At 35.6% G+C, this 19,527-nt stretch overlaps 1 protein-coding gene and 1 long non-coding RNA gene across 10 annotated transcripts in view; one reads left to right on the top strand and one right to left on the bottom strand.

Annotated features, from left to right (window-relative positions):
- The window catches only part of LOC120886327 (uncharacterized), a 199,945-nt gene that overhangs the window by 40,421 nt on the left and 139,997 nt on the right, over nt 1–19,527 (bottom strand). For 6 of the 7 annotated variants that reach the window (XR_013438810.1, XR_013438811.1, XR_013438809.1 and 3 more), the window contains one exon: nt 14,864–14,933. The exons of the other annotated variant lie outside the window; for it this stretch is intronic. This is a non-coding gene — a long non-coding RNA (uncharacterized LOC120886327). The remainder of the gene's footprint in view (nt 1–14,863; nt 14,934–19,527) is intronic. 7 annotated transcript variants of the gene reach the window in all.
- Nucleotides 1–19,527, top strand: part of Golm2 (golgi membrane protein 2) — a 100,106-nt gene that overhangs the window by 45,408 nt on the left and 35,171 nt on the right. For all 3 annotated transcript variants that reach the window (XM_005316504.5, XM_005316502.5, XM_040274928.2), the window contains 4 exons: nt 3,721–3,865; nt 4,397–4,477; nt 14,029–14,127; nt 15,485–15,655. In XM_005316504.5, the coding sequence (XP_005316561.1) occupies nt 3,721–3,865; nt 4,397–4,477; nt 14,029–14,127; nt 15,485–15,655 (496 nt within the window). The remainder of the gene's footprint in view (nt 1–3,720; nt 3,866–4,396; nt 4,478–14,028; nt 14,128–15,484; nt 15,656–19,527) is intronic.

The raw sequence follows: 19,527 nt of genomic DNA, 5'->3' as shown, positions 1-19,527 counted from the left end.
CTTTTCCTTTTTTTCTGCACAAGAATACTTCTCTTTCTGCGTTTTTTTTTTTTTTTTTCTTTTGGTGTTTGAGTGGTACTGGGACTTGAACCTAGGAATGCTTTACCACTGAGCTCCATGTCTATCTCCCTTCTTTTTTTTAAGACAAGGTCTCTCCAAGTTGCCCAGGCTGGTCTCAAACTTGTAATCCTCCTGCGTCAACCTCCCATGTCACTGGGATTACAGGTGTATGTTGCCATGCCTTGCTTACCTTCTGCTCTTTTGTACTAAGCTATTCTAATAATTAATGGTTAACTCTTCAGTTTTTCTTAACCCTATCCTGCCCTAATTAGGACAAGGCAGGGCAAGAATGTAGATCCCTAGGAAACTTCTTTGTGGGGTAGCACACCAGGCCTTACCCTCTAGGCCTACTGCCAGATTCTGCTCCCTATCCTTTACTCCCTGTTCCTCAACTACATGAAAGATTGGTTCTGTGAAATTAGAGTTATTTTTCATAGGGACAAATTCAGTGTTCACCATATGAAACCAACATAAATTATATTCAGGGATTTATTTATTTATTTGTTTGTTTTTCTTGGAAGTTACTCTGGGAAAGGAGTTAGTAAACCATGTGTAACCCACAGGCCAAATGAACTTGCTGCCTGTTTTTGTACTTCTCACAAGCTAAAAATGGTGTGTATATATATATATATATATATATATATATATATATATATTAAAAAATATATAATTTTAAAAATATTTTATTTTTTATTTTTCGGTGGACACAACATCTTTGTTTTGTATGTGGTGCTGAGGATTGAACCCAGGCTGCATGCATGCCAGGCGAGCGCGCTATTGCTTGAGCCACATCCCCAGCCCATATATATATATATATATTTTAATATTTATTTTTTAGGTGTAGATGGACACAACACAGTGCCTTTATTTTTATGTGGTGCTGAGGATGGAACCCAGGTCCCACCCACACTAGGCGAGTGCTCTACCACTGAGCCACAATCCCAGCCCGGTTTTTATATTTTTAATGGGTTAAAAACTCAAAAAACATTTTATGACAAGGGAATATTATGAGAAATAGACATTTTAGTGTCCATAAATAAAACTGGTTACCACTTCAATGCTACAAAATTAGAGGGACTATTACAGACCAGAGGAAACTAAGGTGACGTGAGTATTTCAGTACATACGTATAGTTATCCTGAGTCAGATCTTGAAGCACACAAAGACCTAGTAGAAAAACTGTTGATATCTAAATAAAGTCTGGGGTTTAGTTAATAATAACTTATTGATACTGATTTCTTAGTTTTACAAAGGTTCCATGGTAAAGTAAGCTGTTAACAATAGGGGAAACTAGGTAAGGAGTAATTAATTTTCTGTAAATCTAAGTCTATTTCAGAAAAAAAAGTTTATTAAAAAAAAAACAACAACAATAATTGAAAAGTCCCTTCACCAAGTCACAAACATTGATTTAGAAAGCCATCTTGATTTATTAAGAAAATTTATTTATTTATATATAGGTAAAGTCATACATAACCTTAAAGGGACATCTCTGTTAACTATTTTCATGAAAAAGTATTTTTTTTTTTAAAGAGAGAGTGAGAAAGAGAGAGAGAGAGAATTTTTTAATGTTTTTTTTTAGTTTTTGGCGGACACAACATCTTTGTATGTGGTGCTGAGGATCGAACCCAGGCGAGCGTGCTACCGCTTGAGCCATATCCCCAGCCCCATGAAAAAGTATTTTTGAACGGTAGTCTATTGACTTTTAATTTTTAATATTGTTTATTTTATCCACATTTGCAAAACAATGAGCTTACTATAGAAACAGCCTTAGGATCTACCATGTAATAAAAATGCATAGAGATGTAGAATGGCTGTTCAGGTTGTGTTCCATGGGTTTTCTCATTCTTGGCTTTCAAATTGACATATTCAAGAATTTCATTCTATTCTTTCACTCACCAATGATTAAGCTCTTGAAATTGGTTGTAGCTTGGTTATAGTTTACCAAATTTCCAGAAAATGTGAGATTTGTAGTCAGAAAGACTGAATATTTTCTCCACAAATTTGTAGCTGAATGACATAGAATAAGCTACTTAAGCCGGGCACAGTGGCGCATTCTTGTAATCCCAGCAGCTTAGGAGGCTGAGTCAGGAGGATTACAACAGCCAGGTGCTTAGCAATTCAGTGAGACTCTGTCTCTAAATAAAATACAAAATAGGCTGGGGATGTGGCTCAGTGGCCGAGTGCCCTGAGTTCAATTCCTAGTACCAAAAAAAAAAAAAAAAAAAAAAAAAAGAGGGCTGGGGATGTGGCTCAAGTGGTTACACGCTCGCCTAGCATGCGTGAGGCACTGGGTTTGATTCTCAGCACCACATAGAAACAAAATAAAGATATTGTGTTCACCTAAAACTAAAAAATAAATACTAAAAAAAAGAATAAGCTACTTAACTTTTACAAGTCTTAGTTTTATATTATTTTGCTTTTTTCCAAACTATCTCTTTTAGAAGGTAGATATGAAAGTTGTTTATAAACTATGAAATAACACCTTGTAAATGTTTGTTGATTTTATCTGTCAGGACTGCTGAATACTGCTCCGAATTATCAAAGTACCCATTCTTCTTCTTTTTCTTTTTTGGAACTAGGGATTGAACCCAGTTTACCACTGAGGTACAACCCCAGTTCTTTTTATTTTTTATTTTGAGACAGTGTCTCACTATCTTGCCAGGGGTCTCACTAACTTGCAATCCTTCTGCCTCAGCCTCCTGAGTTACTGAGATTATAGGTGTGTACCTACCATGGCTAGCCCTTTTCTTTATTATGACACAGTCATAAGATTTGGCTTTTGTTTTTCTAGATTTATTTTTTTTCCAGTACTGGGACTAGAACCTAGAGGCTTGCATATGCCAGGCAGGCATTCTACAACTGAGCCACATTCCCAGCCCAGTAGTTCTTTTTTTGTTCTACTGGTAACTTGAACTCAGGGCCTTGCATATGCTAGGCATGTGATTTACCACATAGCTAGGCTCTCAGCCCCTTCGTAATATTTTTTTCTGGTATTACCAATAATTACATTGCATAATGCATTAGAGTCTACAGATGTATCTGAAGATTTAAGTTTCCAAGATGATGATGTTGTTAGAAACAGATTGGAGGGAGCACTGACTTGTGTATTCAGTTTACTTGCTATCCTGTGTGGCCACTGCACCAGGGAAGTAGTTTGCCTGCATTTCGCTTTTGCTATTTCCATGTGGGGAAAAGCCTGACAATCTCAATTGTCATACATGTAGAGACACCCATGTGCCAACCTCCTCCTGTTCGGCCACCCGGTTTGATTCCTGTATACGCCTATAGAAAACCCACTCTGCCCATAGCACCAGAACTATTTCCAACTGTAGTCTATCACAGCACTCCATACTACTCAGTAGTCTGTTTGCAGAATCCTTCCCTAAGCATGGCCAAACAGATTTCCCTGTGCTTAATGTTTTAAGCCATTTACTATAAATAGAGACTTTAAAAAGTGTTAGTTATTCTTTGATTTCACATCACTATAAAAACATAACAGAAAATAATTGTATATCCCACATCTCCAAGTATTCAGAATATGAATGGGTAGTATATATTTTAAAAGATAAACTCTTTCAGAATATTTGAATAATAGTTGTACCAATGGTTTAACAATTTGAACTGAGAAATATTTATTGTAACCAAATCTTTATCTAACAGCAAGAGACCCACAAAGTTCAATCAAATGATGGAAAAGAATTGGGTATAAACGATCATGTAGTACCTAAAAATATTCCCAAAGTAGCTGAGAATGCTGCAGAAAAGAATGAAGAACCGTCCAGCAATCACATTCCACATGGGAAAGGTATTATTATTTTGTTTTGTGTTAATAAGATATTGACCTTTTCTTCCCATTTCTAAGTGAATGTTTTTCATTGCAAAGAAAATTGTTTGATTTTAGTTCATATATGATTAGGTGTTTTTTTGGTAGCAGGGATTGAACTCAGGGTCACTCGACCACTGAGCCACATCCCTAGCCCTCCCTGTTTTATATTTTATTAGAGACAGGGTTTCATTGAGTTGTATAGCACCTTGCTAAATTGCTGAGGCTGGCTTTCAACTCACTATCCTCCTGCCTCTGCCTCCCAAGCTCTTGGGATTACAGGTGTGCACCCGGTGCCTGGCCATGATTAGGTGTTTTTATTGTTTAAAATCTGGATCTTTTGATAAAAAAAGTAAAAGCTATTTAGAGTTAAAACTGTGTCCAAAGCAAGAAGTAAGACATTCAGTCTATGTAGCCTATTGCTTTAAGAACTAATTTTACTTTCCTTCAAAACACTTTGAATTTCTATAAGAAAAAGTTACAGAAATCATATCTTTTTTGTTCCTTGGGCAGAACAAATCAAACGAAGTGGTGATGCAGGGATGCCTGGGATAGAAGAGAATGACCTAGCAAAAGCTGATGATCTTCCCACTGGTAAGTGAAAATTATTAGAGAATTCAACTAAGGTTATTATTTTTCATGTTACTGCATTCTTTCTTTGGGTGAAACTTGGAAAACCACAGATATCTACATAATTGGTATGTCTGGTTAATTACCTATTAATTTCCCAGATCTTTTTTTAAAAATATTTTTAGTTATATACAGACTCAATACCTTTATTTTACTCATTTATTTTTATGAGTACTGAGGATCGAACCCAGTGTCTCACATGTGCCAGGCAAGCACTCTACCACTGAGGCACAATCCCAGCCCCCAGACTTTTTTATATATAAAGTTTATTAAATTTCCTTACTCAATATGTAGAATCCTTGTTTTGCTATTATAAGAGTCAGCCATTTTTCAATCTTTTCTTGATGACTCTATGTTATTGTTCATGAAAGCTATGCTGTGTTGGAGTCATTTATTGTTTACTAAAAGTACACCAGACTCTTCTTTCATACTTAGTAGTCCTATATTGCTGGGTTGGTGTGCTAATGTGGGCTAGTAATACTCTTACATGAGCTATTTAGATTTTAGGGCTTGTCTTGTCTTTCCATTAAATCACCCCACATGTTTATTTTTTTGTTTTTGGATGCTGCACATTAAACCCAGGGCCACTCTACTGTTGTGCTACATCCCCACCTATTTTATTTTGAGACAAGGGCTTGCTAAATTGCCAGGTCTACCCTTCCACCTGGCTTTCCCCACATTTTGGGTGATTTATTCACTTTTTTCCTTTTTCTTCTTTTATGGCCACTTATTTTTCCTGTATAAATTTTCATTAATGTGTTTGCTGCTTATCCATTTTCATTGGAAATCCTAATCCTACTTGCTGTCTTTTTTTTTTTGAGGGGGCGGGGGTCCCGGAATTGAACTCAGGAGCACTCGACTACTGAGCCCAGTCCTATTTTATATTTAATTAGAGACAGGGTCTCACTGAGATGCTTAGTGCCTCACCGTTGCTGAGTCTGGCTTTGAATTCATGATCTTCCTGCCTCTGCCTCCCAAGCTGCTGGGATTACAGGTGTAAGCACCATGCCTGGCACTTGCTGTCATCTTATTCCATTCATTTTTTCCCCTTCATATCGCATTGTTTTTCTATCCTTCTCTAATGTTCTTGGCTATTATGTAGATAACTCTCTGCCAAATTCCACTTATTATGGTGGAAAATCAGAAGTAACAGCACATTTTTGCCTCTTCTTGGATGTTTTTATTCCTTCTCAGTTTCAGCAGTTATTTCTGTGATTATGGCTAAAATTACTGTGTACGTATCTGAAATTACTGTGTCTGAGGCCCAAGTGAGTAAAGAGTTTTGTTATCTTCTAAAATTCTTCCATGTCTAAATTCTTGTGGGTTTCCAATTCTTAAATAAAGAAAGGACAAGAGCTGTAACATGAATTTGAAAATACTAAGGTAGCCTCAAGATCCTGGGTTTTAGCCTCCCCCCACAAACGAAAGAAAGGAAAAACAGGTATAGTGGTACATGTCTGTAACCCATCTACTCAGGAAGCAGAGGCAGGAGGATAGAAAATTTGAGACAACCCTGGCACCTTAGTAAGACCCTGTCTCAAAAATGATTATTTTTTTTTAAGAGTTAGGGATGTAGCTCAGTAGTAACGCACATACCTGGCATGCATGAAGCCCTGGGTTCAATACACAGTACTGGGGGTGGGAATATATGTGTGTGTGTGTGTGTGTGTGTGTGTGTGTGTGTGTGTGTGTGTGTGTATATATATATTTATTTATTTATATTTTTTTGTTATAACATACTGAATTAGAATGAACAAGATTTTGTTGTAAGACAATGAAATGATTCAGTGATTTCTAACGTGCGATATCTGGACCAATGATATCACTATTACTCAGGGACTTAACTAGAAATGCAGATACTTAGGTTCTAGAACAAATTAGGAGATGGAGCCCAGCAATTGCTCCATCTGTTTTAACAAGCTCTCTGGGTGATTTTCATCTGTGTTGAAATTTGAGAACCACTGACTTAACACATTAATTTTAAAAAGTACTGAGAGCAGAGACTCTGTATTTTCTTTTTCTTGTTTTGGTATTGGTGTTAAACTCAGGGTCATTCTACCACTGGGAAACATTCCTAGTCTTATTTTTATTTTGAGACAGGGTCTCACTCAGTTAAAGGCTGAACTTGAATTTGTGATCCTCCTGCTTCAGTTGCTGGAATCACAGGGCTGTACCCATGTGTCCATATACCATGTATTTTTCTTCTAAATTTTTGCAGCACTGCTGTAGCCTTAACTTGAATGAGTTTTAGGTTGATTAATCTTTTTTATTTTGCCTTATTTAATTTTTAAGCGATTTTCAAAATTTTGCCATAGATAAATTGGCGTCTAAAACATCCTGTTCAAGCTGGGAGCAGTGGCACATGCCTGTAATCCCAGTAGCTCGGGATGCTGAGGCAGGAGGTTCTCGAACTCAAAGCCAGCCTCAGCAATGGCGAGGCACTGAGCAACTCAGTGAGACCCTGTCTCTAAATAAAATACAAAATAGAACTGGGGATGTAGCTCAGTGGTTGAGTGCCCCTGAGTTCAATCTCTGGTACTCAAAGAAAAAAAAAAAATCCTGTCCAGATATAGGAGCAAGGATTGGTTATCTGCTTGTATGCATTTATTTCTCATGTCATATGTCTATAAGAGTCTGAGACAGGAGGATAGCAAAGTTGAAGGCAGTCTGGGAAACTTAGTGAGACCCTTTTATGAGAATTAAAACACAAACAAAACGAAAGCTTAGGATCTACCTCAGTGGGAGAGCATTTGTACAGTATTTGAGCCTTGGGTTCAGTCCTCACTCCCCCCTAAAAAATTCCATAACCATTTTATTAGAATTAATAGGAATGAATGCTACTTCTAATGAGATACCAACAAATTTATATATAATTTTTAAAATATGAGCTTGTCCTATTAATTCACACAGTGTTTACAGCACTATAGCTTGGATCTGGGAACAACACCAAAAATGTATATATATTTTCTGTAAATTTAGCATTAATATAGAAAACATCTGTGTATGCAGGTATTCTCTATATTTTTGTGGCATAGTAGGAGACTTCATATTAATTTTTGTTTATATTTTTTTTGTGAATGCAACATTAAGTATCTCTTTATATGTTTATTGGCCAATCATTTTTGTCTATTTTTTTATCAGATTGTTAGTACTTCTTTTTCTGAAATTAGGAGTTTTCTTAAAATAATATGTAATACAACTATCTTTTTTTATACCATGCATATAAACAAAGAGGAAAATCTTATTTCATACTTGAAATCTCCTTTCTAGTTTTCAGGTCCAGTCAATCTCATACTCATGCTCTTAATGGTTTGCTTTTGGGGAAACTCTATAAGGGTGTGTTCATCAGCTTTCTATCATTATAACAAAATGCCTGAGATAATTTTATTTCTCTTTTTTTAAGAGAGAGAGAGAGAGAATTTTTTAATATTTATTTTTCAGTTTTTGATGGACACAACATCTTTATTTTATGTGGTGCTGAGGATCAAACCCAAGCGCCCTGCGCATGCCTGACAAGCACGTTAATGCTTGAGCCACATCCTCAGTCCATAATTTTATTTCTTATAAAGAAAAAAGGTTTACTTTGAATCATGGTTTTAGAGATTCCAGTCCATTAGCAGGGGTGGACTCATTGTTTTCAGGCCTTTGGGGTTGCTAGATGGCAATGCTAGATTGGCAAATTGTTTCCATCATAGTAAGAAGTAAAAGAGGAAGGGACTGAGTTTACAGTACCTCCTGGTAGGTGCCACCTTAGAGGCCAATTCTTTAACACCTGGGTCTTTGGGGGACATTCATCATCCAAACTAAGGCAAAGGGTAAAAAAAAGAAATGTACGGAAAATTACTGCTTTTGGATTTTTAATATTAGGTAGATCTAACCTATATATAAAATAATTAATTTTAATTTTCCACAACAGATTTCAACCTTGTTTGCCTACTTTTTAAAAAAATAGTTACTTTTTAGTTGTAGTTGGACAAAATACCTTTATTTATTTATTTTTATGTGGTCTTGAGGATCGAATCTGGGGCCTCACACGTGCTAGGCAAGCACTCTACCGAAGAGCCACAACCCCAGCCCATGTTTGCCTATATTTTATATTCTCTCTCTTGTTTTTTAAATATTTTTTTAGATGTAGATTTTCACACCATATCTTTATTTATTTTTATGTGGTGCTGAGTATCGAACCCAGCGCTTCACATGTGCTAGGTAAGGATTCTACCATTGAGCCATAACACCAGCTCCCTTGTTTGCCTACTGGAATCATGGGGAAGCTTTAAAAAATATACCAACTCCTGAGACCCACTATAAAGATTTTGGTATATTTGATCTGGGGTGCAGCTTGGGCATTGAATGATTAAGTACTCACTAGGTGACTGAATTCTGTATCTAAGGAAGAAAGCCACTGCATTAGGAGTATCTCTAAATCTTCACTGTCTAATAGAGTAGCCACTGGTCACACACAGGTAAATTCATTACATTTAAATAAAATTTAAATAAAAATAAAATACAGTTCCTCAGTCAGACTGGCTCTGCTTCAGTGCTCAATGGTCACCTGCAGTTAGTGGCTATTGTGTTGGGCAGCATAGATATAGAATGTTTCCAAATTGCAGAAAGTTCTATTGGACAGCGCTTCTCTAGATTAATATTGGTAAGAGTGGTCTTCTAGGAATGAAGACTGGGGACAGGGATGAAAATGTGACTTACTTTCACTAAACAACCTTCTGAACCTTTTACATCTTATATAATATTTGTAAATTACCTATTCAAAAAAATTTTAAGTTAATGAGATAAAAGTGTATTAACCAACTAGACATAATAAGCATCTATTGACTACTTCATCCAACTACAGTAAAATATACATTTTTTTCAACCTCACATGGAACTCTCACCAAATTATACCACATTTTGAATCATACAACACATCTCAACAAATTTCAGAGAATAGAAATCATATAATATCCATTCTCAGATCTCAGTAGAATTAATCTAGAGAAAAGCAATAAAAAGTAATTGGAAAATTCTAAAATATGTGGAATTTAAACAACACACTTATAGATAACACATGGGACAAAGAAGAAATATCAAGAGAAATTTTTAAAATATTTTGAATTAAATGAAAACAAAAGCACAACTTATAAAAATTGTGGGATGCAGCAAAAGCTATGCTTAGAGGGAAATTTATAGCATTAGATGTACATATTGGAAAAGAAGAAAGGTCTAACATCAGGAAGTTCCCATCTTAGGAATCTAGAAAAAGAAGCGTGTATTAAATCCCAAGTAATATGTACAAAATCCCTGTGAGTAAAACTACAAAATCTAGATGAAAACAATCAAAGGATAATGAAATACATGGGCAAATATTCCAGGTTCATGGATAATATTGTCAAGATGTCAGTTCTTCATCTTGATTTGTAATTTAATGCAATCCCAATCAAAATCCCAGCAAGTTATTATATGGGTATTGACAGACTGATTGTAAAGTTTATATAGAGAATCATTAGACCCAGAATAGTCAACATAATATGGAAGGAGAAAAACAAAGTTGAAGAACTGGCACTACTTAACTTCAAAACCTATTATAAAGTCACAGTAATCTAGACACTATGGTGTTGGCAAGAGTAGACATTTAGATCAATAGAATAGAACAGGAAACTCAGAGACAGATCCACATAAATATAGTAAATTGATTTTTGACAAAATAGCAAAGTCAATACAACAAAACAAAGATAGTCTTCAAAAAATGGTACTGAAATAGCAATGCATGGTGGTGCATGCCCATAATCCCAGCAATTCAAGAGGCTGCGGCAGGAGGATTACAAATTTGAGGACAGCCTCAGCAATATAGAGACCTTATCTCAAAATAAAAGAGAGTTGGCTCAGTGATAAAACACCCCTGGGTTCAATTCCCAATACCAAAAAAAAAAAAAATCTAGATACAGATCTTCATAAAAATTAATGTGAGCTGGATATGGTGGCATATATCTGTAATCCCAGCAATTTGGGAGCTTAAGGCAGTAGGATTATTGGAGGCCTGGGCATCTTAGTGAGCCCCTATCTCAAAATAAAAAATAATGTGATTCAATAATATGGCATCCTTGGTTTCAGCCTCTGTTATTGAAAAAAAAAATTGAATTAGAGGCCTAAATGTAAAGAGTATAGAACTAGGAGAGAAACCCAAGATAACTTTAGATATTGTGATAACTTTTTAGATACCACACCAAAATCATGATTCATATAAGAAATGATGAAATCGCTGGGCAAGGTGGCATGCCTAAAATCCCAGCAGCTCGGGAGGCTGAGACAGGAGGATCTTGAGTTCAAAGCTAGCCTCAGCAATGGAGAGGTGCTTAGCAACTCAGTGAGACCCTGTCTCTAAATCAAATACAAAATAGCGCTGGGGACATGGTTCAATGGCTGAGTGCCCCTGAGTTCAATCCCCAGTACTCCCCCCAAAATGGTGATGTTGAAGTTGAGTAAGGTGGTATACACCTGTGATCTCAGCGACCTAAGGCTAAGGCAGGAAGATCACAAGTGAGAGAGCAGCCTCAGCGATTTAGCCAAACCCTATCTCAAAATAAAATAAAAAGGGCTAGGGTTGTGACTCAATGGTGGAGGTCTCCGGGTTCAACCCCCAGTACCACTACTAAGAAAAAAAAAGTGATGTTGAGCCATATTTATTGGCATACAAAGATATCTCTGATTCTGTTAAAAAATATTTTTTATAGTTGTAGATGGACACAATACCTTTATTTATTTATTTTTATGTTGTGCTGAGGATTGAACCCAGTGCCTCACATGTGCTAGGCAAGTGCTCCACCACTGAGTCACAACCCCAGCCCTAGTTCTTGTTTTTAAAATGAAAAAAAGCAACTTTCAAGAGAGTGATTATAATATAATCTCATTTTTAAAAAATATTTTTAGTTGTTGATAGACTTTTATTTTATTTGTTTATATGGGGTCCTGAGAATTGAACCCAGTGCCTCATACATGCCAGGCAAGTGCACTACCACTGAGCCCCAGCCCCTATAATCTAATTTTTATGCAGGAAAAAATTATATATTTGTATATATGTAGAAAAAAGTCAGAAGAACCTTATACAAAATTGGAGGATAACGTTAGCACCCTTAGTTTTCTCAAATCCACTAGCATTTTTCTAGATCTATTTATTTTTGTACCATTAACTATTACTATTAATTTTGACCACTGGAAAGTCTAATTATCCTATCCTAGGTATAAATAAATTATACCTATAAATAAGTTACCTCTTTAGTTCAACAAAAACAAGTCTGGAGTTTTTTTAAAGGAACTTCTAAAGAAAACCGTAAATAAAAAGCAAAGTAAAAACATAGGAACCAAAGTATTTACAGGACATAAATTATGTTTACATTTTCCTAGAAGTAAAAGTTAGCCAGCTGGCTTAACTGATGCATTTAATGAGGCCATAAATTCCTTGTGGTAGTCCTTTATACAGGCATCTCTAACAAGACCCATAAAAGTCAGATTTTTTTTGATTCAGGAATACATTTGGGAATATTGTAGAAGAAATGGAATGACATGGAAAATACGTATAAAATGTGAAATTAAAATCATTTCTAAAACAGTAACATATACAGCTGGGTGTCATGGCACATGCCTGTAATTCCAGCTGCTCAGGAGAGTAAAGCAGGAGGATCATAAGTGCAAGACCAGCCTGGGCAACACGTCAAGACCCTGTCTCAAAAAGAAAACAACCAAATGATATAGACAAGATCCTAATTTTCTTTAAGTCATAGGATAATACAATGCATAGAAAAAAAGAAAAAACACACCAGAGACACACACTCAAAATTATAGTAGTAATTATCTTTAAATGGAGGAATTACAGTTAAATTTAAATTTCTTTGTAAAGCTAGGGATATGTCTCTGTAGTGGAGCACTTGCCCAGCATGTTCAAGATCCTTGGTTAAATTCTCAGCAACGCCAAAAAATATTATTTGTGCTTTTCTTCATTTCTAAATTTTCTGTAGGAACATTTACAAACTCAAATCATTTTGAGACAGGACTTCCCAAAGTTTCTGAGGCTGGCTTTGTGATCCTCCTGTGTCAGCCTTCTAAGTAGCTGGGATGTCTGTACTACCATAGCTGGCAAGTTTGATTTAAAATCTGAGCAACTAAGTATAACTGAAAGCTCAATCCCTGCCCCCAATGCCAAACAATGCCAATAATAAGGACACAGTTTTGAGAAAAGGGAAGAAGAAAGTTTATTGCTTTGCTAGCAAAGGAGAAACATAGTGGACTCCTGTCCCCAAAGCTGTGACTCACCGGATCAGGAGGGGCACGGGGGTGGTGTTAAAGGAACTCTTCAAGGGTTACATTCCAGGTGTGCTCTGGTAGCAGGTCCCTGGATGCCCTGATGGTGTTTTGGGATTCACTTGTTAATTTGGGAGATATTCATTTCCCAAATCCCCTGCAGGCATCTCCTTCCTTCAGTGGGTATGTTCAAAGTCAATTAACTAGGTGAAGAAAACATAACACTGTCTCCCTAATCTTGTTAGGAAGCGGGAGGGAGTGGGGAAGGGGAGGAGGAGAAGAGAGAAAAAAATTTTTCTAAAAAAAAAATAAGCCTTACAGCAATAAGGCCTATATTCAGAAGGTGAAGGGACCACTGTTAAGTAAGGATAGCATATTGTTAATGTTTTGTCTAATCTGTAAATGCTAAATTTTATTTGTACCACCTATATTAAAAGGTCTCACTGCTGAAATTATATCTGAAGAGATTTATATATCTATTCATTGAAATCTTCATGGAGTTTCTATTATTGTAAATAGTTGGGATATAGTAATCAAGAAGACAGTTCATACTGTTATGAAGCTTATTTTCTGATCAGATTATTAATCATGAAAATTCTATAATGGGTGGTATAATGTATCATTTAGTAACCATAAATGATTTAGTTTACCAGCTCTCAGGATTAAAAAATTAGAATAAGCATCATAAGATTAGTGTAGAATAGATTCATGGTGGGTTTTTTGTTTGTTTTTGTTTTCTTTTTTGGTACTGGGTATTGAACCCTGGGGGTGCTCTACTTCTGAGCTATATTCCCAGCCCTTTTTTATTTTTGGTTTTGAGATAGGGTCTCTCTGAGTCACTGGGATTATAGGCTCCCCAGCCCTTTTATTTATTTATTTTTTATTTCTTAGTTGTAGTTGGACACAATATCTTCATTTATTTATTTTTATGTGGTGCTGAGGATTGAACTCAGGGCCTTGCACATCCTAGGCAAGTGCTGTACCACCGAGCCACAATCCCAGCCCCCTCCCCAGCCTTTTTAATTTTTTATTTTGATACAGGATCTGGCTGGGTTGTTGAGTGACCTCTTAAATTATTGAGGTTGGCCTCAAACTTGTGATCCTCCTGCCTCAGTCTCCTGAGTCACTGGGATGACAGGGATATACTACCATGCTCAGTTATAGTAGTTGGGTTTTTAGAAAACATGTCAATTGGGAATAATATGTTGTTTTTTTTTTTTTTTCAGTTTTAAAAAAGCCCCCTGTTTTGGTTTCTCAGCATGAAAGTCATCAAGCAATCTCCCATATTCCAACTGGACAACCTCTTTCCCCAAATGTGGCTCCAGGTATGAAGTCTTATTCTTTTGGCATTTCATTTAAAAACCATCTTATTGGTCATGTATTGTTATATAGTGAATAAATAACATGTCATTTAGAAGTATAGTGAAGTAGCATTCGAAGACAGGGTCTTGCTGTGTTGTCTATGTTGCTCAGACTGGCCTTAAACTCTCAATTCCTTTTCCTCAGCCTCCTGAATAGTTGGGACTTACAGGCATGTGTCACCATGCCTGACCGTCAAGCTATATAAATTAACCTTCCTTCAGAATGTGTTCATAGAACTGGTGGTGTTGCTCTGTGGTAAAAACTGTATTCATAGTTATCTTATTGAGGCCTTCTACAAATTATTACTGTGTAGAAGACCTTACTTGTTGCTTATGAATATGTGTGTGTGTGTGTTTTGTGGTGCTGAGGATTGAAAAAAACAGGGCCTTGTGCATGTGAGGCAAGCACTCTACCAACTGAGCTATATCCCCATCCCATGTTTGTTTTCTATTGAATACCTATTTGATTTTATAGAGGGTTCTAAAATGAGAATTATTGAAAGGAGGTGCTTTGGGGAAGATCATGGAAAGGAAAGATATAGAAATCAGTGGCACAAGAGGTTTATGATTCCAAAATTAATAGTAATAAGGATCTAATCAAGATTTTGATGAGGGGAAAAATGAGAGGTGGGAGAAAGAGAGGTTATATCAAGAAGATACTGCTGGGCTAGGGATGTGGCTCAAGCGGTAGCGCGCTCACCTGGCATGCGTGCGGCCCGGGTTCGATCCTCAGCACCACATACAAACAAAGATGTTATGTCCGCCGAGAACTGGAAAATAAATATTAAAAAAAAAATTCTAAAAATAAACAAATAAATAAATAAAACATTTGAGTTTTATTTAAACAGCATAACATATGGGCTTTTTTTTAAAAAAAGAAGATACTGCTAAGAAAGAATCTAGAGTTAATTGTGAGTCATTGTGTAGATGAAGGCAATGAGGAAACTAGAAATTTCAAAAGCCTTATTGGATTTTAGAGAATTTTGTCAGCAATATGGAGTTTGGAGAGAGGAAAAGAAATGGATATCATTGCTATATTAATGTCTGGATTTTTACTGTGTATATATCTCTTTGGTGAATAGGTTTATAATTGGTAATGGACATACTCATTTGTGAATGATTGGCAAACTTTGCATAGCTGAAACCACACTGGTAATTAAAGTAAAGCTTAAAAAACAAACAACAACAACAACAATAAAAAGTCTAAATGACTATCCAATGTCAGATAGTAATGTTTCTTAACTTTTCTAAAAGAGGGGTCTCATGAAATTCTTCTGTACAAGAATTGACGTTCTTTTAATTTGATGTTTTTATACCATAGGTTCATATGTAAACCACAATGGATATCCTGGCACTTCAAAACAGAACCCCTCCAACCCTCTTCAGCGTTTAATTCCAGGCTCAAATTTGGAGAGTGAACACAGAATTCAAACAGATATATTAAAGCAGGCCACTAAGGATAGAGTCAGTGATTTCCACAAATTGAAGCAAAGTAAGAATCAATTGATGAATACTATGTTAAAAAGATTTCTTTGAATATAATGTTTATAGGACTGAATCAAGGTCTTCATTATTACATTCTTTAATGATTGTGTAGAGACGTTATATGTATATAAAGTATAATAGTGTTAAAATTTAAAAGAAAAGCAGGATATTTTTTGTTTTTTATTTGTTGAAAAGCAGGTTTTAAATGGGTAGAAACAAAGAAATATTTAAAAGCTGATCATATTATTTACTGTTAAATTATAAATTTCAGGTGAGTTATTTTTTTAAAATACTATTCTTAAGAATTTAAGCTTATTTAGAGAAATGAGAAAAGATATACTTTGTTAGGTTAATGAATGGAAACTTTAAGAGGGAAGGAAAGTAAAATAATTTTGAGAAATGGAGGATTCTTGGGGAAACATACACTTTGGAGAGAATTGTCATAGTGGGTAGTCAATACTACTTCTTCCTCTCCTTTCAATTACAGTTTGCTTCATTTAGGTGTTAGGAGAGACATGAAACAGATTGAACAAATTCCTAGCACTCTTGTAGTGAACTATGGCTGCTTAATTATTTCAGAGATATTAATTTTGATAAATCGACAATTTCTGTTAATCTGTATAACTCTCTGGTTGGTGGGTTCTCAGGAAATATAAGAAAAACCTCTGTTAGCTGAGTAAATTTGGAGCTAGAAGGTATAGCTTTAGGTCAGCTCCCTTAACCTGTGCTTTTCATTCTTACTTTTCCTGTCTTCTTTCTACCTTCAATTCTGAATAGTCAGAATATCTAAAAGCTCTAGTTTGTCTTTTTGATGGTTTCTATGATAACTTTTCAGAGTAGTATGTAGTCAGTTATTTGTATATAGGTTGCTTATAGGTTGAAAACTGGAGAGTGTTACTATTTTTAAATTTATTCAAAATTTATTTGTTGGTCTTTTAACAAGTATTCATGTTTTTACACATATATAAATATATAGTTTGCATACATTGACTTCCTTGTTTTTTTTTTTTTTTTAATACCGGGGATTGAACTCAGAGGCACTCCACCACTGAGCCATATTCCCCAGCCTATTTATTATTTTTGTATTTTGAGAGAGGGTCTCACTAAGTTGCCCATGCTGATCCTCCAGCTTGTGATTCTCCTGCCTCAACCTTCCAAATTGCTGGGATTGCAGGTATGTATCACCATACCTGGCAAAGCCTATTGACTTTTAAACTCTTAACTACAAATTATTTTCCATGAAGCATAAATCAATGCATATACTATTTTTTAAAATTTATTTTTTAGTTGTTGAGGAACCTTTATTTTATTCATTTATTTATATATGGTGCTGAGAATCCCAGTGCCTCACACATGCAAGGCAGTTGCTCTACCACCGAGCCACAAATACATACTATTTTCTAATTACTTTAATTAAAATTATTTCTTGTGGGCTGGAGTTGTGGCTCAGTGGTAAAGTCCCTGCCTAGCATTCATGAGGCACTGGGTTCAATTCTCAGCATGTATATAAATAAAAAATTAACTGATTAATTAAAGGCTCATCAACAACTAAAAAAAAATTAAAAATGAAATTATTTCTTGAATGTCTTTTATCAAATAATTATATACTTGTCATTGTGTGTACACTGGGGATTGAACTCAGGGCCTCCAGCATGCTAGGCAAGTGCTGTACTACAGAACTACATTCCGGCCCTTTTAACTTTGAGAGTCTGGCCTTAACTTGTGTTCCTCTTGCCTCAGCCTAGTAGATGTGATCACAGGCATGCAACACACACACACACACATATACACAAATACATTTACATTTATTTAGTTGCACTTAAGCAATAAGAATAGTTAATTTAGTTCTACTCTGATTCTCTCTTTTTGTAATACTGGGGATTAAACCCAGGGGCATTCTACCACTGAGCTAAATCCCCAGCCCTTTTTGTTTTTTAGTTTTGAGACAGGGTCTTCAACTTGTAATCCTTCTGCCTCAGCCTTCTAAGTAGCTGGAGTTACAAATGTGCAGTAGGCTCTACTTTACTTTCTTACTGATTATTTAGATTTCTTTGTATTTTCTCATTTTAGTTGATAGTGACTATCTTTTTTTCTTTTAATTATTTCCTGTTTCACCTATTTTGAGTATACCTTTAAAAGTATAGTACTAAGAATGAACTTACTGGATCAAAGCATTTAATTAGCTTCTGAGTTCCTGTTATATATTGCAGATTGTTATTTTTTTTAATATATATTTTTTATTTATTTATATGCAGTGCTGAGAATTGAACCCAGTGCCTCACGCATGCTAGGCAAATGAGTCACAACACCAGCCTCTGTCAGATTATTTTTTTAGAACATTTTATAGTGTCACTGGAGATACTTATCTGTTTTCCTGTGGCCTGGCTTGACCACATTGATATTTTTAATCTCTTTTATAAGTTATTTAGAATTTAATGAAGCCTGGTATAGTGGCATACATCTATGATCCTAGGTACCTGTGAGGCTGACAGTGGCTCTCTAGAGCCTAGTAGCTCAAGGAAAACCTGGGCAACATGGTGAGACATTGTTGGGAAAAAAATAGAATATAATGATTTTCTTTTTTTTAAGTATATATATATTTTCTTTTAGTTGTACACAGACACAATACCTTTATTTTATTTAATTGTTTTTATGTGGTATTGAGGATCAAACCCAGTGCCTCATACATGCTAGGCAAGCACTCTATCACTGAGCTACAGCTCTGGCCCCATGATTTTCTTAATGATATTTTAGTAGGCATATCCTTTCTGGTGTAGCCTGCTTTTTTGATTATTTCATTTTTATTTTATTTTGGGAGGGGTATTTTTGTTTGTCTTTTCTGTTTGTTTTGAGATAGTGTCATGCTTTTTTGCCCAGACTGGCTTTGAACTCTTGGATTTAAGTGATTCTTCCACCTCAGCCTCCTGAATAGTAGCTAGGGTTATAGATGTATGTCTTCAGGCCTAGCTGGCATGTTTTTGTTTTGCTTTGTTTCTGTTGCTGGGGTTTGCTGGACCTCACATGTGCTATAGCCCTAGTTGGCTTGTATTTTTATGTGAGGAGTTTTCTTGGGATTATTTCCTGGTATATAATGTGTATATCAGATTTGACCACTTAGCCTGAGAACTTTGTAGATTAGTCCTGAATATTTATATAAAATATTTTTAAATAATTAAGACACTAATTTAAAAAATATACATATTTTTAGTTGTGGATGGACACAATACCTTTATTTATTTTATTTCTTTTATGTGGTGCTGAGGATCGAACCCAGTGCCTCACACTGCTAGGCAAGTGCTCTAAAACTGAGCCACAACACCAGCCCAGAATACTAATTCTTATATATTGCTTTAATAACATTTTTCTTCTTTGCAACTTTCCTGACATGAGACTTATTTTTATGCTTTACATGTAAAAGGTTCCCCCACTCCTTGTATTGGGGATGGAAGCTAGGTAAATGTTCTACACTTGGCTATATCCCCAGCCTTTTTGAGACAGTTATACCCCACTGTACATACTGTCCTTGAAATTTTGATCCCCCTCTTGCTTCAGACACCCCAACAGCTAGGATTACAGTTGTGTATTGTCACTCCTGGCAAGTGTTTTATTTTTAATTAAAAATAATTTTTGTTGTGGTAATAAAATTTACTAAAGTAGGGCTGGGGATATGGCTCAAGTAGTAGTGTGCTTTCCTGGCATGCATGAGGCACTGGGTTCAATCCTCAGCACCACATAAAAATAAAATAAAGATATTGTGTCCACCTAAAGCTAAAAAATATTTTTTAAAAAATTTACTAAAGTATACATTTCAGTGGCATGTGATGCATTCACAGTGTTGTACAATCATCATCATCACTCTCTAGTTCCAAAACATTTTTA

This window comes from Ictidomys tridecemlineatus, chromosome 5 (genome assembly GCF_052094955.1).
Source record: "Ictidomys tridecemlineatus isolate mIctTri1 chromosome 5, mIctTri1.hap1, whole genome shotgun sequence".
Taxonomy (NCBI): Eukaryota; Metazoa; Chordata; class Mammalia; order Rodentia; family Sciuridae; genus Ictidomys; species Ictidomys tridecemlineatus.
This window is presented reverse-complemented; position numbering and strand designations above follow the sequence as displayed.